Source organism: Trichomycterus rosablanca, chromosome 16 (assembly GCF_030014385.1).
Source record: "Trichomycterus rosablanca isolate fTriRos1 chromosome 16, fTriRos1.hap1, whole genome shotgun sequence".
Lineage (NCBI taxonomy): Eukaryota > Metazoa > Chordata > Actinopteri > Siluriformes > Trichomycteridae > Trichomycterus > Trichomycterus rosablanca.
Window position 1 is genome coordinate 1,612,501 of NC_086003.1, and position 26,893 is coordinate 1,639,393.

A 26,893-nucleotide genomic window follows, 5' to 3' on the forward strand; every position below is an offset into this window, starting at 1 on the left:
CAGAGGATTTACAGTAGACAACTGGAAAAGGAAGGCGGGGCTAATTTTAAAAGGGGGAGGGGCTTAGATCTAGCTGTAAATCGAATGCAGCGACTGGCACACACCTCCAGGCAGCGGTCCTGCCATCTCCGCGCCAGCATCTCCAGCAGCGGCGGCCTGAACTTCTCCAGCCCCAGCAGGTCGGGAAGCATCACGCAGTGCATGGCGGCCAGCTGACTCCAACCTGACAGAAGCACACACAAGCACGGGGGGTCAGAACGCCAACGGGGCGACGTCGCGGCTTACCGGAACGCGCTTACAAACCGGCTCTTAATCATCAAACTTCCTTATAGGGTCAGATGTCTGGCGTGTCTTCCCAATGCTGGGATTCAAACCCTTAACCTTCTGGTCGGTAACCCAGACTGGAGAATGATCTATGGTTCAATTATCAAAAAATATCTTTAATTATATCATTACATTATATATCGTTATCAACTGGATCTCGATCGTATCTGATTCCAAAATTGTGGGTGTTAATACAGATTTGGCCCCCGTTTTGCAGCTATAACAGGCTCCACTCTCCAGGTCTCCAAGATTCTGAAGACCTGGATCCCAATCAATTGTTTAGTTTAACCCAAACTGGTTCAAACTGTTCGCGGTCAGGGCTTCATCTACACCTGACCCTGAGAAGGATTTTAGGAATTTAGGTCATCGATAGTCCAAAGCTCCACCCACTAGGCTACCGCTGTCCTTCGAATTCCAGCCGCGCTATCGGTCAGCCGGGCAAAGTCTTAGGGCAGGGTGGTGACCGAAGCCCTGCGATGGATCGGCGTCCCCATCTGGGGTTTTCGGGACCCACCGCGGTCCTGACCAGGATGAAAAATACAAAACAGCAAAGCTTAGTGTTGTATCACTTCATTTCTTTTTATGTTCATGCTGTAATGTTGCGTCAGCCTGGTCAGGGTTGCGGTGGGTCCGGTTTCCTCTGAATCACTGGGGGCAATGCAGGACGCCAATCTATTGCGGGGCCTCGGACACTCCTCCCACCCTCGGACACAGCCAATCATGTCTGAACTGAAATGACTGGATGGAAATTGCATTTCATTTCTTTCTATGTTCATGTTTTACTATCGCTTTAGCCTGGTCAAGGTTGCAGTGGGTCCGGTTTCCTCTGAATCACCGGGGGCAAAGCGGGACGCCAATCTATTGCGGGGCCTCGGACACTCCTCCCACCCTCAGACACAGCCAATCATGTCTAAACGTCTAAATCAAATGCCCGACCAACAGTGGGTAGAGCTCTGAGCTATCAATCAGGAGACTGTGGGTTCAAATCCAGCCTCTGCTCCTCTGCTATGCAGCCACTGTTGGGCCCTTAAGCCTGTCTGCTCCAGGGGCGGCGTACAATTACTGACCCTGAGGTCTGACCCCCGGTTTATTTAACTATAAGTCTCAGTCGGTGTTCCGATTCATCCCAGAGCTGTTGAGCGGGATGATGAACGTTTGATGAATAAGAGCCGACACGTTTGGATCCCTCAGCCTTGGAGAAGCTCATAACTAAACATCCGAATCACGGAGGAGAGGGCGGCAGGTCGGGTAGGTCAGGCGAGTACTAACGAGCGTGAGGAATTCTGGGAAGGAAAGAAAAAGAGGTTTTAAAACACAGAGAGCCGTCACATATATCAGAAATATATGGAGACGCTTCTGAGATGGCACCGTGTCACATGATCTACAGACCGGGCGAATAAACGACGACCACATTTCAAAGAAACTCTCAGAATTTCTTGTGAAATCGAACAGAATTGTACAGATACTCACCTGGAGGACGGAAAACATCTGGAAATCATTTACAGATTTATAAAAACATTACACAGAAATACTATAAATAACACATAATAAATTATATATAATATTATAATGCTGTCAGGCGCCCGGGTGCCAGCCCACTATAGGTCAGGGATTTAGATTCTGTCTTAGGGTGGGGGAGAGAATCCAGAATGCCCTTGATGGAATTCGAACCCGGCTCTAAGAGGCCGCCGCACCGCCCACCTGTATCAAGTTCATCCTGAAAGGTCAAGAAAGTCACCCAGGTGAACATACTAAAGTGTAAGCAGTGATTTACAATGGAAAACGCATTTAAATACAATTTGGAAACGAACGATGGACGAGGTTCAAAGAAAACCCATCAAACGTTTCTAATCCCTGAAAACATCCAAAAACAAACAGGCTTAAATAATGAATCCATTTTTTCACTGAGCTGGAAGGAGATCAAACAATTACGACACAAGAGGAAGATAAACAGTGTGTGTGTGTGTGTGTGTGTGTGTGCGTAGTGATGGGCATTCTCCGGAATCATAGGGCGCAGTGCGACAACACGCCCTGTCAGGGGCGTCGATCATCGGACAGCCAATGATCCATTGCCTTTCATTACACACAGACTTTGAAGTACGTCTGTGGGAATTTAGGTCATCGATAGTCCAAAGCTCCACCCACTGGGCTACCGCTACCGGAAGCTGAACACAGGCGCTCGGGGGTGGTGCGGCGGCCTCCTAGATCCGGGTTCGGATTCCAGCTGTGCCATCGGTCAGACGGGCAAAGTCTTAGGGCGTCCCGTCTAGACTATCCCTGCCTTGCAGTTGGGGTTTCCGGATGAACCTGACCCACCGCGAGCAAGGCCCCTAACCCTGTCTGCTCCAGGGGCGCTGTACAATTACTGACCCTGCGCTCGACCCCTTCCGTCTCCAGTGTGGCATCAGGACGTCGCCAGTACTGCGACCTCGAGCTCTCGGGTTCGAATCCCAGCTCTGCTATCAGTCGACCGGGCGCCTACGGCCTCGGCCTTCCTCGACCGGGAGTGGGGGAGGCACCAGCGACAAGTGAGAGAAGAAAGCTTTAACTAGGCACTACTGGATTGGGTAAAAAAGAGCGGGAAAACTCTGTTGGTTGCTCCGCATCCGTATGCCGTGTTTGTCGTTTTTTGAAAACAGAGAAAAGTCGTGTCGCACTGAATGCTGGGATTGATCTTCAGCGTTGAGGAGGCGTCGGACGCTCCCTCGTTACTCAGTCGGATCATCACTCAGAATTAAGGCGCCTCAGTAGGAGCATTTTAAGGGATCTAAGAATTTAGACACGCCCTCTTCCCGGGAGTGTAGGATGACATAAAATGTAGAGAGACAGACACGCTCGGGTTCACTTTTTTACTCGACTAGTTGAATTTTTGTACCAATCACTGGTTGGTACATGTGGCTTGGTAAGCATGCTGATCAGGTTGTGTGTACACACAACACGACAAGAAATCAAACACAGACACACACACACACACACACACACACACACACCTACAGAAAAACGGCACATCGGGACCAAACCAGACGGGACGACAAACAAACACATTCACTAAACGGGAGAGAAATAAAGGCAGCACAAGGCAGATGTGATCACACACAACAGAGCGTGAGAGGAGCGAGAAAAGAAAGTAAAGTAGGTGTGGGTTTATTTTTATTATTATTTTCTTTTCTTAAAGAGACCAGTACCTTCGTTTACGGAGGGAGAGGAATGAAAGGTGGAGGTGACGTGAGGCGCCCCGGTGCCCGGTGCGAAAGTGGTGGAGGAAGCCGCGGCGGCGGTGGCAGCAGCAGCTTGCAAAGGAGAGGAACAACAAAAAGACGTAAAAGGAAAGAGCGAAGGAGTGAAGGAAGGAGGACCGGTGGCCTCCGTCAGCGCCGGAGGGACGAGAGAGAGAATAAAGCAGTTAGTTTAAAAGAAATAAATAAAGAGACGCAGACAGAGTCGCACACTGAAGACGTCTACAGACCTCAAACTATACCTCTAATTAATCTTTTTTTATTAATAAATACACTATAGGGACAAGTATTTGGACACCTGACCATGGGCCAGTGAGACAGGATCTTTCTGTAGTCTGTCATTAGAATTAGTTTTTTTTTTTTTCTATTTTATTTATTCATTTTCTCCCAATTTATCGTAGCCAATTCATCTTCCGCTGCTGGTGGATCCCTGATTGCAGTCGAGGTGGGTATATTGCTGCTCACGCCTCCTCCGACCCGTGCGCAGCCCTTAGCGGAACCCTTTTTCACCCATGCATTCTGCACAGGCGCCTCTATATCTGCTAATCAGGGTCCTTACACAGCGTTTGAAGACCCCACCCACATAGCAGAGACGTGTCTGCTGCAGGCACTGCCAGTTATGCCTGCTAGATGCTGTCCAGAATCTCGGCGCTGGTGTGCTAGCGGAATATCCCGCTGCGCCACCTGGGCACCAAACTCTTTTTTTTTTTTTAAGCGACCCACATCTTGTCCATGATTTTTCACCTAACATAAAGCCTCCACAAGGGGGCGTTCACGTACGAGTTTATTGAATTATTATTAAACACAATCTTTATCAGACAGATTCTGTATCTCAGTGAGGCTTTTAACCCTCAAGCACTCAGTTTTAAGCCTTGACGAAACACAAAAAGCTGTAAATTCGCTTAACGTACACAATTCTACTCCATAAAAGAAAGTTCTATTGACTGAAGCAAACGTTCACGACTGGAGGAACAAAAAACACGACCTGCAGCCTTCATCCCAACTCTAGATTTGAACCTCGGTTAAGAACAACACTTATTAAGACGCCGTACGAGCCGTTTTCACCGACCGATCACGATCGATAGCAGAGGGAAGCGCGTATGGACGGGAGGAGGAGGCGGCGAGGTAAGCGGCTACGCGCGTTAAATAACTTTCATTATGTCATCATGTTTAAAGAGCGAGGGGACGATCGATGGGCTCGACGCTTTAGCTTCTTTCTAATTCGCCGCCGCGTTTAACCTCTTTTTGTCCCTTAAACCGGGATCCGCGGTCCGTCCAGCACGGCGTGCAGATTCAGAGGACGGGCACGCGTCGGACTCGGACTCTCGCGGAGTCGGGCGGTGATTTTTATTATCATATGAAAGAGAAGAGAGAAAGAAGCGAGTCCTTCTGGCGAGAGAGGCCGAACAATAGCGCGAGCCACGTGGCGACACGCTTCCTCACACTTCCTCTCCGAGGGCGCGAACAGAAGCGTGGCACGAGTAAGTGAACACAAATGATCCCGCGCCCCACAGATCTATTGTTCCCAAACAACGGCCACTCCCGCGGGGAAACAGATTAGGCCGTGTGTGTGTGTGTGTGTGTGTGTGTGTGTTCGATTTAGTGGTTTTAATTCTTGCCTGGATGATGTTCATGCTTGTGGACAGTACAACCTGAGATGCTGCTGTCAGGACAGCCAATCACAGTCAAGGTTCTGATTCTAATGACAGACTGGAGAAAGATCGTCTGGTGTCCCAATACTTTTGGCCCTACTGAATTACTGAATTGGGCCGAAGTGTGTAAAGTTTAAAGCAGGTTTGAGATCTGTAGAGGAGGAAGTGTGAGGAAGCGTGTCGCCACATGGCTCTCGCTGTTGTTCGGCCTCTCTCTCGCCAGAAGGACTCGCTTCTTTCTCTCTTCTCTTTCATATGATAAAAACGAGCACCGTTTCAAACACGCCCGACTCTGACAGAGACTAAACCCTGAGAGCCCGGCTTTCCGACACGTGCCCGTCCACTAAATCTGCACGCCTGGCAGGATGGACCGTGAATCGTGGTTTAAAGGACAAAATAAATAAATACATAAATAAAAAGAATCGCGGAATCGCACACTGAAGACATCTACAGATCTAAAACCCACCTCAAACACTTCCGCCCAATTGTAGGAAGGTTGATTAATACGTACACTATAGTGCCAAAAGTATTTGGGTGCCTGACCATGCGCAAATGAGACAAGATCTTTCTCCAGTCCCTGTCCAGAATTTTTTTAAGTGACCCACAACCCAGGAAACACAAGATGTAACATAAAGCCTCCACGAGGGGACGTCTGCGTATTCGAGGGAGTCCGACCGGGATGTAACGTCTCTCCGTGTCTGTTTAACATCCCTGAGTGACGAGTAATGAAGGTGCTACTAGGGTTGGCGCGAGATCTGGTCCTGATGGCGTATTATTGTTCGCAGGAGCAGAAGAACAGCAGGAGCTGGTGTGTCGGTTCGAGAGGGAGTTGTTTGCAAAGAAAATCTGATAAATTAAAGCAGGTTTTTATTTAACACACTTAAAATACATAAAACAACCGTGGTAATATTTGTTGGTTTGATTGACTAGTGAAAATTCAATCGAATCATCAGCTGACGACAATTTCTAATAAATAATAATAATAATAAATATACATATAATCCACTTGGCGCAGTGGGATATTCCGCTAGCACACCAGCACGGAGATTCAGAACTCCTGAACTCCTCGGTTCGAAACTCGGCGTTGCCACCGGCCGGGCATAATCGGCAGTGCCTGCAGCAGACACGTTTCTGCTAGGGCGGGGTGTCCGAACTATATGGGTGGGGTCTGATTGGCAGATAGAGGCGCCTGTGCAGAACGCATGGGTGAAAAAGGGTTCCGCAAAGGGCTGCGTGCGGGTCGGAGGAGGCGTGAGCACCAATATACCCACCTCGAGTGCAAAATATCAGGGATCCACCAGCAGCGGAAGACAGATTGACTACACTAAATCGGGAGAAAATGGGAGAAAATGCATAAATAACGAAAATAGAAAATGAATTAATCCTCTGACGCCGACACTTAACCACGAGCGCCGTTCAGCAGCTCGCCGAGGATCCGAAGACGAAGCTAATTGATGTCTATAAAGCGGCTATTAAAAGAAATTAAAGTGCCTCCAGCTCCCAGTTTCAACTGTCTGAAAACTCCCAAATAAAATGACTTCCAAGCTTTTTTTTCCTTAAATATAACTGCACAGGTTGTGTTTACTTCTTTTTACTTGATAAATAATACTAAGCTTCGACTGGACATGACTGGCTTGAGTAAAAATGGGGAGAAAACGAGATATTACGTGTTTATCAAATAATAATATGATAAATACATAATATGATCATGGGGGCACAGACTTTCGCATACAACAGGCATATTTGTTTGTTATTTTTTTTGGAGAATAAACTGACCAATAAATTCTAAACTATTTATTTAATACAATCTAAACATTTTATTTATTGAAACCATTATTAATTTCTGTAAATAGATTTTTGGCACTTGTAGGGTCATGGATAAGGGATTAATATGCAGGTACTGAGTAGAACTTTCGGCAGGCAGTTGGTACAGATGGCACTGCGTATCTACCTCGACATTTTTATAAGCTCGTGACTTTTTATTAGGTACAAATTGTACTTCATGACAAGTCTTGTTTACGTGTGTGTGTGTGTGTGTGTGTAGATGACCGAGTGAAGTGTCAAATCTAAGGGGACGGTGGAGATTTCACAACTGTTACACCTGATATAGTCTTAATGCTACCTTAACGTCTGTCTGATATCAGCAAAAGCAGCTACAACAATATATGGTGTTATCTTTTCAGCTAGAACAACTGCCCCATTTTGAAGTACGTCTGTGGGAATTCGTGCCCATTCAGTCGAAATAACATTTGACATTGCGGTTCATTCCAGGGCTGTCGAGGTCAGGGCTCCGTGCTGGACCCTGGAGCTTTTCTTCATGTCATCCTTTAGCTGGAACATGAAAGGACCTTCCCTAAACTGTTGCTGAAAAGTTGGAAGCACTGTAATATATTTTCCTTTATAATATAAAGTATTAGAAGGGGCGTCCTGATACTTTTGTACCCCAAACACACACACACACACACACACACACACACACACACACGAGTGATAAGATGCACTAGACGTTTAATCAGAGGTCACGTGACCTCAAGGTAACCCAGCTTGTCTAGAGCGGTGCGTCCTTACGCCATGCGTGTAGGTTCTCCAGAGGTGGCTCCTGCACCCCGGGGCCCCGGCCGTGTGCCGAGGAGCCGCGGCGAGAGGAGATTCGTGTCTCATGTTGCTTTGTGCTTTCACATCAGGGCTTTTCCCTCGAGTCGGGGGAACAAGAAAGAACCAGAAGATGGAAGCAGATAAAGAGAGACAGAGAGAAGCAGCTTCTTTGTAGTTACCTTGTTTGATCTGGGCCTGCATTGCAGGGCTGGAGACCTGGGGGGGCGTCTTTCTGATGCTCTCTGGGGTGCCTGGCCTCGGAGGCCTGAAACACAAAGGCCAAATGAAATATTAACACACGACTCGCGGCACAGACCGTCGTACGTATGCTGTACTATGTGGGCAAAAGTATCGGGACGCCCCTCGTGTTTCTACACTCACTGTCCATTTTATCAGCTCCACTTACCATATAGAAGCACTTTGTAGTTCTACAATTACTGACTGTTGTCCATCTGTTTCTCTACATACGTTTTTAACCCGCTTTCATGCTGTTCTTCAATGGTCAGGACCCCCACAGGACCACCACAGAGCAGGTATTATTTAGGTGGTGGATGATTCTCAGCACTGCAGTGACACTGACATGGTGGTGGTGTGTTAGTGTGTGTAGTGCTGGAGTTTTTAAATACCGTGTCCACTCACTGTCCACTCTATTAGACACTCCTACCTAGTCGGTCCACCTTGTAGATGTAAAGTCAGAGACGATCGCTCATCTATTGCTGCTGTTTGAGTCGGTTATCTGTTAGACCTTCATAGGCTAGATATTTTTGCTTGGTGGACTATTCTTAGTCCAGCAGTGACAGTGAGGTGTTTAAAAACTCCAGCAGCACCAGCACAACACACACTAACACACCACCACCATGTCAGTGTCACTGCAGTGCTGAGAATGATCCACCACCTAAATAATACCTGCTCTGTGGGGGTCCTGACCATCGAAGAACAGCATGAAAGGGGGTAACAAAGCATGTAGAGAAACAGATGGACTACAGTCAGTAATTGTAGAACTATAAAGTGCTTCTATATGGTAAGTGGAGCTGATAAAATGGACAGTGAGTGATCTGTATATATATATTTGATAATTGTTTCTGTATTATCTCGTGTGCCAGTTTGTAACGTGTCATGTTCGATATCAACAAAAGCAGCTAGAATACGAACTGTTCCAATAATTATTAGTGAAGAAGAGTTCGTTCTAATACACGAGATGACCAAAAGTATTCGGACACCTGACCATGAGCTTGGAAAACAAACGGTATTCAACAAACAGGAGACCTACGATAACCTGTGGCGACCCTTAATGGGGGCAGCCAAAGGAAAAAAATGACTCACTATTCTCAGCATATACGATAGCTTAGATCCCTGAACAAGGGCCCCAACCGTGGCAACTTGGCAGTGGCAGGGCCTGAACCAGCGACCCGCTGATGACTAGTCCAGTACTTTAACCACTGATCCACTAAATATCAGGCAGTGACGTTGGACGAGAAGCCCCGTCTCACATTAGACGTTCCTATTCCTCCCAAATGTGTCAGACGCAGTTAATGGTCCAGAGCTCAAATTAGGAAAAATCCCATTAATTTTCAGCCTCATCTCTTGTGATTGTGTATGACATCACATACCACGAAACTGTGTAAGGTTATTACACTTGGAGGAACAGATCGTGTCCTGGTTAGCGATGTCTGGCCCACACTTGCCTGGTGGTCAAGCGGTTCCTAATCTCAGCACAAAACAGAGAACCACGAGCAACATGAAGGTCATCGGTAAACAACACGAACGTCAGATTGAATTCCCTCTCTCTCTCTCTGTCTCGATCCGTCTCTCACTGCTCTATATATTGAGCCGTCTGGCCGGTGTCTGCCGATGCCGGACGGTTGTTGTCGTCTCTGTCGTGTTTGTCTTGGCGTGTTGTGAAGTTCGTGAGGATGATGAAACCAGTGATGTGGAGCCGAGCCGAGCCGAGCCGAATGTCTGAAAACCTGGTGACCCGCCCTGCTCCCCTACTGCCTACCTGATCAGCTGCCTCAGTAGGGAGGATTCTAATACACGTGGAACTCATACGGCAGATTATAAATCAGAAGCGCCGGACGCTGCCGCGTTATTCAGTCGGATTATCACTCAGAATTAAGGCGCCTCAGGAGGAGCACTTTAAGGGATCTAAGAATTTAGACACGCCCTCATATCTGCTGCTTTCATCACTGTAAGGAACTATAAGTGTTAAAAACAGGCACTGGCATGCACAGTTTGGGGGGGCGGCCACTCACCTGGCCGGCGCTTTCTTCATGTGTTCGCCCATGAACGTGGCGTTGGTCATGCCCATGAGCGTGTTCGCCAGCGAGATGACGGAGAGCAGGTGCTGCGTGGTGACCGCGCGCGACACCCCGTACGTGCCCTTGCCCACCACCTCGGAGACGGAGAGCTTCCTGGCCTCGGAGCCGACGCCCCTGGCCAGCTGCCTCAGCAGGGAATCCTTGAAGGTGGGCAGCATGAGGGACATGTGGCCGCCGCGGGAGATCAGGCCGAAGGAGATGGGCGTGTGCGGTCTGAGCATGCCCAGTCGGGTCACGCACACCTCGTCCAGCGTGCCGTTCAGGCCCCAGGCGTGCAGGCAGGACATGAAGAGCTTGGCCGTGTCCATGGTCAGGTTGTACTCCAGCAGGCTGAGGGATTTGGATTTCTCCTCGCGCCGGCGCGCCTCCTCCTCCTCGTCCTCGTCTTCGTCCAGCAGGTGCTCCTTGATGTTCTCTTTGATGGTCTCCTTCACCTGGGACGGAAAGCTCGGGGTGTTAGGAGGCGTTTTAAGGTCGCTGGTTCAAATTCTATTGTTCTTATATTACAAAAAAGATGGAAACACACTATGAGGGCTGCAAAGCTTAAAATCTCAGCACTGGTAGACTGGCATGTTTTACCGCTGCGCCACCCTGTTTAAGCGCCTGCTGTTTATATGTACGATATATACACATATAAATAAACATATAGCTGCTAATTATATATACAAGTTAAGTTAAACGTAATAAATGGCGTCTGCGCCTCACGTCTGTGTACTGACCTGTTTGAAGATCTTATTGGCCAGGAAGGACCCGCCCTTGTCGGCACCTCCGGGGGCTTTCTGAAGCGTTTCGGGAGAGATGAGCATGGGATTGGGACGCTGCGCCTCCTCCGTCAGCAGCTGGATGATCACGGCCTCCACGTCGAAGAACAGGACGTGCATGTCGGGGTCCGTCAGGTTGGTCTTCATCGGCTGCACCACCAGGGCATTGTGGGAGTATTTGGGCAGGTTGCCCTATAGAGAGAAAAACAAACGCTTCAGTGTTTACATGAACGTAAGGAAACGCTGATTCAGACTGATGCTCTGAACCTCAAATTAACGTCCACGTACGTTTCAGATAAAGAGATCGGAGCAGAATTTCCAATCTAACCCAGTAAGCTGAGGGGTGAAACTGTGGCAGAACATCTCAAAGAGCACAAAACAGAAAAAACACCCCCATCTTTACCCCCGTAATATCAATCAGGCACCGTTTAAATGTCACACGACGTCCCAAAACATGACCGGTGCTTCCATAAACGACAATAAGTTGAGGGCACTTCAGCGGCCGCCCCGGTCACCGGGACATTAACCAGCGCACCCTTGACATGGAATCTATTTATACCACTTACACCGTGACAGAGCGTCTGAAACATGACAGTAATACCGTACCGTAGTGAACGACCTTTTATTAAATGAAATTAGAGATTTATAATCATATCTTGGCTGTAATTGTTGCCCTTTTACAAATTCCGGGGTGCTTGTATTTTATTTCGATAATCGTTTTACTGTAGCGCTCGGGCGGTGCAGCGGTAAATCACGCTAGCCGAATCCTTAGTGGTGCTATCGGCCTGTCAGGCTTCTACATACACGCATTGCTGGTTTCTAAATTGATTTTAATACAATTGTGTTACAGGTGAAGCAGATTTGAGTCTCTGGTTGACATGAGTCCTGTATAAAGAGAGTTCCTATTTATACACCGGTAAGTGGATTGGCAGCCTTTACCTGCCCCCTAAATGTGATTGAGTGAACAAGTGAGCATGTGATGTCCAGCACCAGCGTATTAATATCTTCTGGATAGTTCTGGAAAGGTCCCATGCTGTAGGACCTAAAACTGCATCTCTGTGGGTTCTTTTGTGTGTTCGACCCCCTTATCCTCCTTCCCGTATTCATCCATCCACTCTGCATCTGGTCCGGATGGTTCAGTAGGTTTCACGGTGGCGTTTATTGTTTATTGGAATTAGTGCACATCGAGGCGGCTTTGTAGCCCCGCTCTGAACGGCAGAGAAGATCTCCTTCACTGATCAAACATTTGTGATGTCCTCAAGGAGAGAAGAAAGCACCTGAGCCTGCATCAGGGTTCCAGATTTTACTCCGTCTAACCACTTATTCAATTCAGATCTGGTATTTAATAATTATTCACCTCCCGACATAAAATTTCTGATCTTATAACCTACAGCTAGTCTGTAGGACCTAAAGTTGGGTCACAGCATGATGAACCCATTGGGACTTGATAACCAGCCTTCATTTTTTTTTTGAGAGACTCAAATATTTAAGGTGTGTTGAGCAATGAGTAGATTTATTTACTTATTTATTCATTTTTACAACTATTAGGTACGTTTTATATCACTCTAAAACCCTAACTCTATATAAGTGTCGTTTTAGTATGTTTTTTTGTTTTTTAAGACCAATTGTTTCTCATTGGGGATCGTTTCTACTTTGGCTTGGCTAAAATTTCTCTCTTAGTTTTAGATTTTGCTACAGACTGTCGTGCATGTAGGTATTTAGGGCATTTAGTCAGTACATGTTATATAGAAATAGGTATTTGGTAGACATCAAAGTGGGGTAGCTTAACCCCTTACCAGATGCACACAGGTTACATGTGTGTGTGTCCAGTGCGGGCTCTGGTATAAACCACCTGATCAATAAGCTTCTCCGGTTGTATGTAATGAGTAGTAGAAGATTTCCAAGATTTCCAAACCTTGACCGTTCCTAGAGACATCATCATCGTCCGGATGTTCCAATTTTACGGTGCCTCGGACCTGTGCGTGGATTTTCCACGGACACACACTGGTGTGTTTGATGGGGTGATGGTGCATGGTGGCACACCGCCCTCCAGAGTTCATTAACCAGTACAGCAGACCAACAGATGCTTTCACAATGATTCATTTTTACAGGTTCTTTCTAAGTTTGCTAAGTAGTAGCTCAGTATTTCAGGTAATTATTATAATAACTACGATTTTTATTTCATAATACTTTGCTGTGGAACAGTTTTATTCCATAATTCTACCCTTTTTATTAGTGTAATTATTATTCATATAAATGTCAATTTATTATTATTATTATTATTAATAGTAGTATTTTATCATTACTAATATCATTATTATTGCTGTAATTGCTTAATATTATCAATAATTTGTATTATTATTATTATTATTAAATATGTTATCATTACAAATATTATTGCTGTTGTTACTATTATCATTAACATATTAAGTTATTATTGTAATTTTTACTCTTATTAATATTACTACTACATTAACATAATAATAATAGTTATTATTATTAATAATATAATGTTATTACAAATATCAGTATTATTGCTGTTATTACTATTATTATTATTTTAAATAAAATTTATTATTATTATTATTATTATTATTAATATAATATTATTGTAATTATTATTGTAGTTTTAACTCTTATTCATATTACTACTACATTTACATAATAATAATAATGATTATTATAATTAATCATAATATACTGTTATCATAACAAATACAGTTATTACTGCTGTTATTACTATTAGTCTTATGATTAACATATTATAATTAATAATTATTCATTTTAATACATTATTATTAATATTTTGTTATCATGTACTTACTCTTATAATCATTATCTTTATATTTTATTATTATTATTAATATATAACAAATACTATTATTTCTGTTACTATACTATCTTATTAGTAATTAATATTATGATTATTATTATTATTATTATTATTAGAGACAGAAAGAGATGATAAGAAATAAGAAATCTTATATAAGAAATAAGAAGATGATGTGGAGTGATTTATACAGAGTGAGACGGTGAGAGTGATACTGAGGAAGAGCCGTGATGCCGTGTGAGATTGTACATTGAATGGTAACAGAGGGAGTGAGTGAGAGTGAAAGAGTGATACAGTGAAATGAGAGAGTGATTTATGAAGAGTGATGGTGAGAGTGATATTAAGGAAAACACGGTGCTGGATGGGAGGCGACGCCGTGTGCGGTTACACAGTGATTAATGGTGATTATATCAGCCAGAAAGTCAAACAAAGAGTGAGATAAAGAGAACACGGTGAGATCTAAAGAGTGAGATAAAGAGAACACAGTGAGATCTAAAGAGTGAGATAAAGAGAACACAGTGAGATCTAAAGAGTGAGATAAAGAGAACACAGTGAGATCTAAAGAGTGAGATAAAGAGAACACAGTGAGATCTAAAGAGTGAGATAAAGAGAACACAGTGAGATCTAAAGAGTGAGATAAAGAGAACACGGTGAGATCTAAAGAGTGAGATAAAGAGAACACAGTGAGATCTAAAGAGTGAAATAAAGAGAACACGGTGAGATCTAAAGAGTGAAATAAAGAGAACACAGTGAGATCTAAAGAGTGAAATAAAGAGAACACAGTGAGATCTAAAGAGTGAGATAAAGAGAACACGGTGAGATCTAAAGAGTGAGATAAAGAGAACACGGTGAGATCTAAAGAGTGAGATAAAGAGAACACAGTGAGATCTAAAGAGTGAGATAAAGAGAACACGGTGAGATCTAAAGAGTGAAATAAAGAGAACACGGTGAGATCTAAAGAGTGAGATAAAGAGAACACAGTGAGATCTAAAGAGTGAGATAAAGAGAACACGGTGAGATCTAAAGAGTGAGATAAAGAGAACACGGTGAGATCTAAAGAGTGAGATAAAGAGAACACGGTGAGATCTAAAGAGTGAGATAAAGAGAACACGGTGAGATCTAAAGAGTGAGATAAAGAGTGAGACAGAGAGTGCTAGTGTGTGTGCTCTCTGGTTAATGGCGTTTATGTATCATTAGCGCGGCTGCAGGTCCGTGTTCGGGCTGCACATGAGCAGTAATGGCAGGTTTGGCTCGGTTGCTGTATTACACCGTCAGAAGGAATGACAGCACGTCACACACACACACAAACACACACACACACACACACACACACACACACACACACACACACACACACACACACAAACACACACACACACACACACACTCCATTCTCCTCGCTGACAATTGACCGTCTGCGAGACCGAGCTGATCAGAAGCCACAGCGGGGTGTCGAGACCGAATCGTTCCCAAACTGCCACCGACGGCCAAACATCATCATCATCATCATCATCATCATGTCCCGGATCTCTGTTATTTTTATGGAAGCATCGTTCTCTAAAATGATCCTCAATCTTCACAACGTGCCCTGTGAACCTGTCATCAAACACCTAGAGAAAAGCACCCGTGTGCTATCTGGCTTTTTCAACCTGTATCCTCTCAGGTATCCTCATCCTCCTCCTCCTCATCCTCTTCCTCACTGATTTGTCTGACCTGTTGATGCTTTGTGCCCTGATTCACCAGGAAAGCAACAGTTTGGTAATCTGACTCCTACAGGTAATGCAAGACACCCGTTTTACATCCTTTCTAATATATAAAGAACAACAAAAATAAATTTAAAAAAATCAGACTACTATAATAACCCCTCAACTAACTAGTCCTGTTAACTTGTTAACCAGTCAGCTGATAAATGACCAGACAACCAGTTGGACACAAAGGAGACGACTGTTTAACACTGTACATCCAAAAAGTATCCGGACGCCCGACCATGAGCTTGTTAAACATTAAAGTAAGCTCTCTTCGGAGAAGGCTTCTCACAAGACTTTGAAGTACGTCTGTGGGAATTTGTGCCTATTTAGTCAAAATAAGATGGCATTTTTATAGCCAGGCCTCAGTCCAGGCCACTGGAACAGAAAAGGGCCTTCCCTAAGGCATTTAATTTCCTTCATATGATCGATTTATAACACCTGTTAGTGATTGTCATGGCTTGAACACATACATTCAAAAATTAGAAGGGGTGTCCCAATACTTCTGCCCATATAATGTGTGCACATTTCCTGCCCAATGGCAGACCCTGGCAATTCCTGCCCAATAGTAGACCCTGGCATTTCCTCCCTAATGGTTAATGGTAACAGTGGGTGCAGTCGAACTCGCCCTATTTAAGTGGACCTCACCTTGTCGGCGTTGTCTGCAGCCAGCAGGTTGGTGGCGAGCGTGTGCAGTTTGTGCTGAGCCATGTTCTTCAGGGCAGCCAGGCTGCGGCGGGTCATGGCCTGCTTCAGGTTGACGGCCGAGTGGTTCAGTCCGTCCACCGCGGCGGGCACGGCCTCGTCGCAGGCGTTCAGAATCTCCACCGCCGTTATGCCCATCACACAGCGGTCCAGCGCTCCTGACGCAGACAGATAAACACACACACACACACACACAGGAGACCGAATGAGAGACGAAACAGGACACGACGGCCGCGGCGACACGAGCAGTTTATCGCCTCGTTGACCCGGGTCGCTCCTCCGCTCCCGTCTGCGCACCGGCTGAAAGCTTCCGCGCCGACGCTAAGCACACGGATCTATACGCATCAAAAGCCATTAAACTGTATCCAAAGGGCCCATCCAGAATAATAATATAAATTCTATCAGCGTATTGATCAGAGGCGGCTCGGCCCACAATAGAGCCGCTCGACTCTATTAAAACATCACTGTCGACAGGCCTGGCGGAATCCCTCGAACAGGCAAATAAATCCGACGGCTAAAAGCAGAAATACGCTCTGAATACCAACTCGAACCTACGACACGGAGCTCTGGAAACAAGCTGCAGCACTTCAACAAATAAAGTCGCACTATTACTATAGTAACATGGTCATATTTTAGGTATAAAGATGTGACATCTCAGCTCTTCTAGCAGATTTCCGGCCGCCTACACGGGTGGGAATGCCACAGCGATTCCTCAAACCTGCTGTAATTACGATAATGTATCATGAAGATCTACAGTACGTGTGACTCTCCGTGCACGATACGGATCTCCATTTAAGCCAAACGAGTGCAGGTGAAAAGAACACACACAGGAGGGGGTGTGACGATTATGACCCTCAAACGTCAGAATTGGAGGTTTGCAGCAGTACTACAAACAGGTAATTGGATATGACTAAATTAGGGTGTAGTGCTTTTCCTGGTCATATATACCCCGGACAGGGTGCCAATCCATCGCTCCTCAGACTTAGCCAACTGTGTCTGTGTAGATGCCGAGCAGGCCGGTAGCACTGTGAGATTCGAACCCGGGCTTTTCTGTTACTGGATTATCGTTTATTATTTATATACATCCTAACAACACTGCTGCACCTGCTAATGGTCCACAGTAAGAGGAGGGGTGATCATACAGTGCAACGGATGGACTAGAGTACTGTCAGTAATTGTATACCCACACATTTGATCTGTTTGTTATAAATGACTAACAAACACGAGTACGCCATAGGCATACCTAATAAAATGCTCAGTTGTGCCGCTATTAATCACGTTTGTAAAAAACAGCTTGAACTGTTTGACCTCTAGGTGTCGCTCTTGCATAAAACAAATCTAAAACGCCCCCCGTCTTCCGTCCCCCGACTCAAAACATTAACGTTCCTGATAAACGCGGCGGCTCCAGAGGAACGAAAACTAGACGGTGAACGCAGAAGGTTTCAGACACGCCGAGTTCAAGGGGAAGTGGGTATGTTTAACTGGAAGAAGTATAGTAATCTTCCCCTGCTCTAAATCCACTGGTGCAGAAGAGTCGCGGAACGATCCGGTAACCGGTGCGATCTGATAGACGGCTGCATCGAAGCCGCCACGGACCTGTTTTACACGCGTTTATATTCACGGCGCGTCCCTTCCTGCCCAGGCACAGACGGATCCTATAAAAAGCGCACGTGAGAGGAAACGCGGACGATGCTAATGCTAATGTGCGGTTTGTTGGGAAGAAAGGGGGGGTGTAACGTTTAGGGAGAGATTTACTAAGTGCATCCCAGCGCTCTCATCTGCTGAGACAGGCGTGATTAAAATTTCAGCACGGCTTTAAGAGCGTCGGGCGCAGACGGCCGAACACAAACATTCATCAAATATTGAAGAGGAAGAGCAGAAAGAGAGCCGGAGACTTAACATCAGAGTCTCGGCGGGTCGTGAAGACGGATGCCGGTGCTGAGGGACGGTCGGGGAGGGAGAGGGAGGAAGATGAAGAGAGCGACAGAGAGCAGAGAAATCAATGCCTAATAGCACGGCTTCCTCCCGAGATACACACTGCACATTAAATACACATCACCTCCGGCCCTCCATCATCCTACACACCTCCTCACACGCTAATAGAACCAATCAGCTCCGGCGCACCGAACAACAAACTTCCTCCGGGCTTCTTCTGTACTTTTCACCAAGTTGGACGTTCCAGTAGGGATGTTACGGCTCTGCTCGGCGTTTCCATGCTTTAGATTAAATTCCACTCACAATTTGCTGATCTGAAGAACAGAACAGCTCTCGTCTCCTCGGCAGGCGCTTGTTTTCACCTGACAGCGAGACGTATCGCGTACAGAGAGTCTATGCCCTTGACCGCCAGCAGAGGTCGTGTTTACTGAAGCACGAGATCGAGAACCCCGTCGATCACCCTCCCTCAGGCATGGCCAATCGTGCCAAGTAGATACCCAGATAGGTTGATGGCACAGCTCAGATTAGAACTCAAATCAGGCTGGTGTATCAGTCATTTCCAATCTTCTACCCAATGGTAGACCATGAAGTTTCCTACCCCATGGCATTCTTAAATCCTACCCAATGCTACACCATGGCATTTACTATTTCCTACCCAATGGTAGACCCTGGCAGTTCCAATCTTCTATCCAATGCTACACCATGGCATTTCCTGTCTACTACCCAATACCAGACCATGGCATTTCCCTTCCACTGGTAGACCCTGGCATTTCCTCTTTCTTACCCAATGGCAGACTATGGCATTTCCTCTTTCTTACCCAATGGTAGACCATGGCATTTCCTGTCTACTACCCAATACCAGACCATGGCATTTGCTACTTCCTCCCCAATGGTAGGCCATGGCATTTCCTCCCCAATGGTAGACCATGGCATTTCCTCCCCAATGGTAGACCATGGCATTTCCTCCCCAATGGTAGACCATGGCATTTCCAGTCTTGTACCCAATGGTAGACCATGGCATTTCCTCCCCAATGGTAGACCATGGCATTTCCTCCCCAATGGTAGACCATGGCATTTCCTCCCCAATGGTAGACCATGGCATTTCCTCCCCAATGGTAGACCATGGAATTTCCTCCCCAATGGTAGGCCATGGCATTTCCTCCCCAATGGTAGGCCATGGCATTTCCTCCCCAATGGTAGGCCATGGCATTTCCTCCCCAATGGTAGACCATGGCATTTCCTCCCCAATGGTAGACCATGGAATTTCCTCCCCAATGGTAGGCCATGGCATTTCCTCCCCAATGGTAGACCATGGCATTTCCTCCCCAATGGTAGACCATGGAATTTCCTCCCCAATGGTAGGCCATGGCATTTCCTCCCCAATGGTAGGCCATGGCATTTCCTCCCCAATGGTAGGCCATGGCATTTCCTCCCCAATGGTAGACCATGGCATATCCTTCCCAATAGTAGACCCTGGCATTTTCTATCTTATAGTGGACCATGGCATTTCTTGTCTACTACGCAATGGTAGACCCGGACATTTCGAATCTTGTACCCAATAGTGGACCATGGCATTCTTAAATCCTACCCAATGCTACACCATGGCATTTACTATTTTCTACCCAATGCTACACCCTGGCATTTCTTAATTCCCACCCAATAATAGGAATCACATCCGTTATTGTTTTAGGTCAAATATTCCAACATCACGTTGGAATCAAGACACCCACAGACAAGCCATTACTCACCTGTGTCCATCTGCCAGACGTACACCGAGCCGTCGGAGCAGCCCACCACCAGGTAATCGTCGCACGGGCGCCATTTGATGACCTGGATGGGGAAGAGGTGGCGCGACGCCAACATGATGCACTTCCTCTCTCGGAGACTCAGCAAACCCACCGAGTGGTCGCTGGCTACCGAGCACACGCAGTGCTGCACCCTCGTCTACAAAACACAGCACAGAGTTACTGTATTAGTATTTTAATTAACATAATAGTAATATACATCTTATACCTGGCTCATATCTGCATATATATATATATATACATATATAACAAAACACTAAATTATATATACACACCCCTTTCATAAAAATAAAATGTGGGCTTTAAGACTTATGGGGCAGAAAACGAGGTAAATCATCTCCAGCTGACGTCTTTCAGTAAGACGAATGAGCAGCACTGAACAAGGACGTTCACCTACAGCAACCTTGAGAACTGAGGAACCAAGATATATCGGACACACACACACACACACACACGTCATGAAGGATGAAGACCTGTGTGTGATTCTAAAATGGAAAAACAAACACACTGGGCGCGTTTACCTGCTCGAAATAATTCCATTAATAATAAATAAGTGACAGATCAGCTACAGACTTGAACCAGACTTTAAATGTGCATGTCTGCATGTCTGCGTGTGTGTGTGTGTGTGTGTGTGTGTGAAGGCCAGTGGAGAGTAGATTGCAGTGCTGCTCGGTGTTGACAGATAATGTTCTTAAGTGTTGATATAGAGCCTCTGAGAACCTTGAACATGAACCAGTCATCGCCGGCCTGCTCTCCATCACCGTCGTCGTGACGACCTCGCTGCGGCAGCTCGTCCCTACCGCATCAGCACCGCACAACCTCGAACCTCAGACTGATCCGTATTTTTTTTTATTTTATCTATGCATTTTCTCCCTCCTCTGACCCGCGCGCAGCCCTTGGCAGGACCCTTTTCCACCCATGCACTCTGCACAGGCGCCTCTATTTGCTAATCAGGGTCCTTACACAGCGTTTGAAGACCCCACCCACTTAGTCCGGTCATCCCGCCCTAGCAGAAACGTCTGCTGCAGGCACTGCCAATTATGCCAACCGGGGGCAACGCCAACTGAGTTCAGAATCTCTGCGCTGATGTGCTAGTGGAATATCCCACTGATCCGTATTAATATATCTTGGGCACGACTAAATTCACAGGAGAACGTGCTTAATTTCATGGACCGATTTTTTTTTTTAAGAAAAGCGCCGCATTTCACGTCAGTCCACCTTATAGATGTAAAGTCAGAGACGATCGCTCATCTATTGCTGCTGTTTGAGTCGGTCATCTTCTAGACCTTCATCGGTGGTCACGGGGCGCTGCCCATGTGGGGCTGTTGGCTGGTGGACTATTCTCAGTCCAGCAGTGACAGTGGGGTGTTTTAAAACTCCAGCAGCTGCTGAGAATCATCCACCACCCAAATGTTGGAATGAAACACTGCAGGTATATTTTAATGGAGGGAACCAAGTTTCTGATCATGATCAGCTCAGAAGCTCCAGATCAAGCAAAATAGAAGCTTTGGCTCACAAATCGCTCATCACGTAAATGCTGTACGACTTCCATCAGGCTCATACAGACCCGACGGGAATTTATTTATTTATTTATTTATTTATTTAGGTTTTAACGCCATATTTAACACATGTGTCCTTCAATGGCAAAATGGTTTCCATGCTTCACTACACAGATACGTACGCAGGGCGGAAGTAGATTCAGAAGCACTCAGTATCGCTTAAAAGCGGAGTAGCTCAAGCAGCGGTATTGACGTGCAGTAAATCTGCCGGGACGTAAATCCACGTCCATCTATTCGCTTCTACCTCGTCACCCGTCACGTCTACCCAATCATTCACATGAGAAACAGCAAAAATGCTCCTCCAATGAGACGAACTGTTCGATACGACGTGGTTAAAGCGACTCAGGCCGAACGAACGGCGCTTAACGTGACTTATTATAGTAGTAAAACAGCGAGTGAGGAATTTTCTCCCTTTTTCTCCACATTTAGTGCGTCCGATCGCCCAATTTGCATCACGCCTCCTCTCTGCCTCTGCCGATCCCTGCCCTGACCGAGGAGATCGAAGCTAACCCACATCCCCTCTGACACGTGCCGTATGCATCTTGCCACCCACACATTGACGAGTGTTGTGCCACCTAGCGTTGCGTGCGGAGAGACAGAGAGAGAACCACATACGACCTTAGTCCCGCCCATCTGAACAACCGGCCAATGCCAATCGTTGTTCATATAGTCGCTCAGCCTCGGTCGGTAAGGCAGAGCTGGATTCGATACGACATACATGTGTTTTTACCGCTGCGCCACCCGAGCGGCTATTAGTGGAGGAACTTATGAGCAGTAATAATGAAGAGAAGTTTAGTGCTCCTGTCTCCTTCTTTTACTACATTAAACCACGTTAAGCTTTATTCTGAACCAGAAGCGTTTTAGACTCTGGGAGAAGCTGATTCTGATTCTCACCATTTCTCAGAAGCTGGAGCTGTAACACAAGTTTAAAAGTGAAACAGGGAGGAGAATCCAGATAAACACAGATACACGTGGAGCTGTAACCCTGGATCTGACGCTTATTCCACTTCCGATCAAGCCGAGCGCCTTAGGAATCAAAGTAAGCGAGCGGTGGACTCACGCTGCAGTTCTCCGGAGGGACCAGGAGCTGGGTGATCTCTCCACCGTGCACGCAGAAGATGTGCTTCATCTCTCCGGTGAAAATGTCCCACACGATGACGGAGAAATCCACGCCGCCGGACACCAGGGAGCGCTGGTCGTAACGTGGGGACACCTGGTGAGGGTACAGCAGGCAGGTCACCTTATTCCTGTGACCCCTCAGAGTGCGGTGAGGAGGCCAGCCTGAAAGGAAACGCGTCAGATCAGGGCGGTGGACATCAGTGGGGAAACACCGGACGCGAAGCCTGGTCTACGTGGCCTCTCACCTCTCCGCAGCATGTGCTCTCCCTGCAGCAGCTGCACGATGGCGGTCTGCGTGGCGGGCACCAGGACGATGCTGCCATCCTCTCTGCCGCACACCAGCCGGCCCTGCGAGGGGATGTACACGCTGGCCGTGACCTTGATAGGGTCCTCGGAGCCCGGCAGAACGCTCAGCTGGTCGATGATGCCCGCTGGCCGGGGGGCCAGCTTGTCAAACGCCTCCTGCAGGCTGATAGTGGAGGAAACTGGGAGCTCTGGTAGGAAAATAAAGCAGAGACGTGATATTTCCTGTAGCTATCTGGGAAATTAATGTCATATTTTAAATACAGGTGAGCCAAGTCAGCAGATCTGAGCATTCATAATAATGGCAATATTTCAGCGTTAAGAGCCTTGCTCAGGGGCCCAACAGTGGCCCGCTGGCAGTAGATTACTTTGTGTTTATATCTATTCTATTTCCTAAGTACTAAGTCCACACTGAATCTCATTGTACTTGTATTCGTATTCATATTCGTGAGGCTTGAACCAGCAACCTTCTGATCACGAGCACTGCCCTATTTTGGAAATGAATCCTTTTGAATGGCACCCCAGTTTAATTTAATCTGAGGGCCTCCATTTAGGGGCCAAACCCACCGGCAGGAAGATAAATATGATTTTTGAGTTGCAGTACTCAAACTGAACAGCAGATGGAGACAAATAGCGAAAACGTCATTAAATCAATTGATTCCAATAAAATAAAAATAAATAAATAAATAAATAACAAAGGTTTGTCACTATTTTATGAATTGTAATTGCATCAGATTTTATATTTGATTCATTTCCTTATTTATCTGTTCTTTTTAGCTGCCCTCTTCCTCCCACAGTCCAAAAACAGTGAGTGAGTGAGCTGCCCTCATATTTAGGCGTTGCCACAGAGGATCATTTTGGTTGTATACCCAGACTGGCATCATTTTACAACAGATGCCCTACATACAGACATGATTGGCTATGTCTCAGGGTGGACTGAGTGCCCGAGGACCTGCGACTGATTGGCATCCTGTCCAAGGTGCGTGCTTTCAGAAAAAGCCGGACCCACCACGACCCTGACCCTGATAAACCAACAATAATAAATAAATTCATGACTTTTATTGCACAGTTGAATAGCTATTAAATTTATCTTCCGTCCACCTCACGTATGCTTACCCGCAGCCGAAGACCGGCGCTGTAGCGGCGCCGCGTCCGGAACGCTCCACAGGGTCAACCTGCCGGCGGAGTCTCCCTGAACCAGCAGCTTGTGGAAGGGTTCTCTGCGCCCGTAAAAGAACCGGGTCACCGGGGGACAGATCAGCAACTGTAATAACACAGCGGCCCGGACAAAGTCAGACACACACGCACACGCACACACACGTATGTAAGGTTCCTAGTTCACAGCACGGCAAGCAACGGTCCTCTGTGAAGCCACACAAGCCATTATGTGGTGGACACGCGTGTCGTGTTATTCAGGGTAAGGAAGCAGGGCAGCGGGGCCTCGGCTAAACCCAAAATCCTTTTCACTATACCATCCATGGTGGTATAACAGGCAGGCATGTGTCATGAAACAGGTTGAAGGATTTATGAGTGTATAAGTGGGAGTTTTAAAGCTCATGCAGGTTCACATGTGGTATGATATAATAAGTGAACGTCCTGTTATTTAAACGCATAACAAATGACTACATAAAGATAGAAAGAATGCCAACTGATTTACACATCGGTGCTGATTATAATAATAAACTGGCACTAATATCTTTTCTTTCAGCTGCTCCCGTTATATACAGGTGCCACCACAGCAGATCTGGTCCTCATAGACGTGGCACAGTCGAATGCCCATCCTGACCCAACCCTCCTATTTCCATCTGGGCTCGGGACCGGTACTGAGAGTGCATCCCAATGGTGAGGCTGTTTCAATCATTCTGTATTGATCAGGGTCGGTTAAGCCGAGTAAAAGCACAAATTCCTACAGACACACTCCAAAATCTTGTGAAAAGCCGTCCCAGAAAAGTGGAGGCTGTTATAGTCGCAAAGCTTCCAACCAAGCTCATGATCCGGTGTCCATATACTTTTGGCCATACAATGTACACTCAGTTAACACTCAGTCCCACCCTGTGTCTTTACAGAGCACCCAATCCACCTTCTGCATGTTTGTGAGAGCTGAGGGGGGGTAATACTCTATGGGAACCCACACAGACAAGGAGAGAACATAAAAAACTTCACAATCCCCACAGACATGCTCTTAAATCTTGTGGAAAGCCGTCCCAGATAAGTGGAGGCTGTTATGGTGGCAAAGCTGGTGCGAATGGGCTTCCAACCAAGCTCATGATCCGGTGTCCATATACTTTTGGCCACAAAGTGTACACTCAGTAAACACTCAGTCCCACCTTGTGGCTATACAGAGCAACCAATCCACCTTCTGCATGTTTGTGAGAGCTGAGGGGGACCCACACAGACAAGAAGAGAACATACAAAACTTCACAATCCCTACAGACACGCTATTAAATCTCGTGGAAAGCCGTCCCAGATAAGTGGAGGCTGTTATGGTCGCAAAGCTGGTGCCAAACTTGTTTTGGAATGGGCTTCCAACCAAGCTCATGGTCGGGTGTCCATATACTTTTGGCCATAAAGTGTACAGAACTTTCTGAACCACTAAATAATATAAACAGACACACTCAGTCACACATTGTGTCTATACAGAGCAACCAATCCACCTTCTGCATGTTTGTGAGAGCTGGGGGGGGGGAGAACATACAAAAGTTCATAAAGACGGAATTCAGGTCCTCAGGACTCACAGTACCCGGCAACCAACTGTGTCGTGCAACTTCAAATAAATACAATATAAATAAATGTTGGAACTGAACACTTTTACAGGACTGTAGATGTTTTTTTATAGTTAATAATTATTTATTTTTTATTATTGTTAATAATATACCGAGCCTGATGTTTCCTATTTTTCCCTCGTCATTAAGTGTCCGAAAACACGCAATCGAATTTACTTCCACAATCGAGGGGTGACGGGAAATGTTATGCACCGTGTAACGACAGTATCGCTCTGACAGCACGAGGTATGTCTATGTGTGACATGGTTGTGATGAGTCCATGATGAGAGTGACTGTTTCTGCTAGAACAAGACGTGTGCAGGACATAACAAGGAATGGAGGGTTCTCAAGGCATTCTGGGTAGCCTTGAGTACAGTGCAAAGTTCCAGCAACGGGTTTTACCTGGTGCTAAACACACACACACACGAACACACACCTACAAGGAGGAAAAAACAGGAAGGACGGCAGGACAGAGCACTGCAAGCTTTAATAAAGACTCAGTGGGAAAAACGAAGTGCCCATAGTCATGGTTCGTATTCCATTTCTGTTCTATCTATGCCTTCCTCGCTATCAATTACGCCAAATCAATTATAACGTTTTTGATTACCACTAGTAAGGAGAAAGTGAATCATGGCAGTCTTAGAATTAGGAATGAAGTCGAGGACTGATTTTAGGTGACACAATGGGCGTACCAATTCATCCCAAAAGTGTGTAAAGAAATCAAGATCAGGCCTTCACGTAGGCAACTAGAGTTCCTCATGACTGATCTAACCAGGTATTTACAGATCTCACAAGGGCACAAAAACAAGAAAGGCCCTTCCCCAAACTGTTGCCACAAAGTATTCTGGAGTATAATATTGATTGTTAGCAATTACAGTGACTAAAAACCCCTGAGCTTAGCAATTAAAAGGGTGTGAACATACTTGTGGCCACAGGGTGTCACTGTTTGACCAAAAAAAAAACAATAATAAATACAATAATAATGTACAAACAGCAACTCAGATTAAGCTACACCGTACGTCATTATGGGAAAGTAAAGCTTGCTCGACTGTGGACAGTATCCACTATGTTCCAGCAGCTTTTAATTCAAAAACATCATGGCTCTGTTTTTGTGGGTTATTGGTATTCAACCTACTATGCAAATAAACATTTATCTCTTAGTATTACACTAATTCTCATCTATTTCTTTGTGGCCATGGAAGGAGACAACTGTTCCACGTACTATTTAATGTGGGAAGTCAAAC

The 26,893-nt window shown here is 46.0% G+C and overlaps 1 protein-coding gene across 4 annotated transcripts in view; it reads right to left on the reverse strand.

Moving 5' to 3' along the window:
* The window catches only part of LOC134330945 (WD repeat-containing protein 7), a 118,164-nt gene that overhangs the window by 81,137 nt on the left and 10,134 nt on the right, over positions 1-26,893 (reverse strand). For 3 of the 4 annotated variants that reach the window (XM_063012243.1, XM_063012244.1, XM_063012245.1), the window contains exons 10-18: positions 24,004-24,151; positions 22,830-23,078; positions 22,526-22,746; positions 19,850-20,045; positions 16,110-16,324; positions 10,845-11,078; positions 10,060-10,559; positions 7,987-8,072; positions 105-223 (exon numbers count right to left, since the gene is read on the reverse strand). In XM_063012243.1, coding sequence (XP_062868313.1) covers positions 105-223; positions 7,987-8,072; positions 10,060-10,559; positions 10,845-11,078; positions 16,110-16,324; positions 19,850-20,045; positions 22,526-22,746; positions 22,830-23,078; positions 24,004-24,151 — 1,968 coding nt within the window. Of the gene's footprint in view, positions 1-104; positions 224-3,509; positions 3,615-7,986; positions 8,073-10,059; positions 10,560-10,844; positions 11,079-16,109; positions 16,325-19,849; positions 20,046-22,525; positions 22,747-22,829; positions 23,079-24,003; positions 24,152-26,893 lie in introns of all 4 variants that reach the window. The other variant, XM_063012242.1, reaches the window with a different exon arrangement.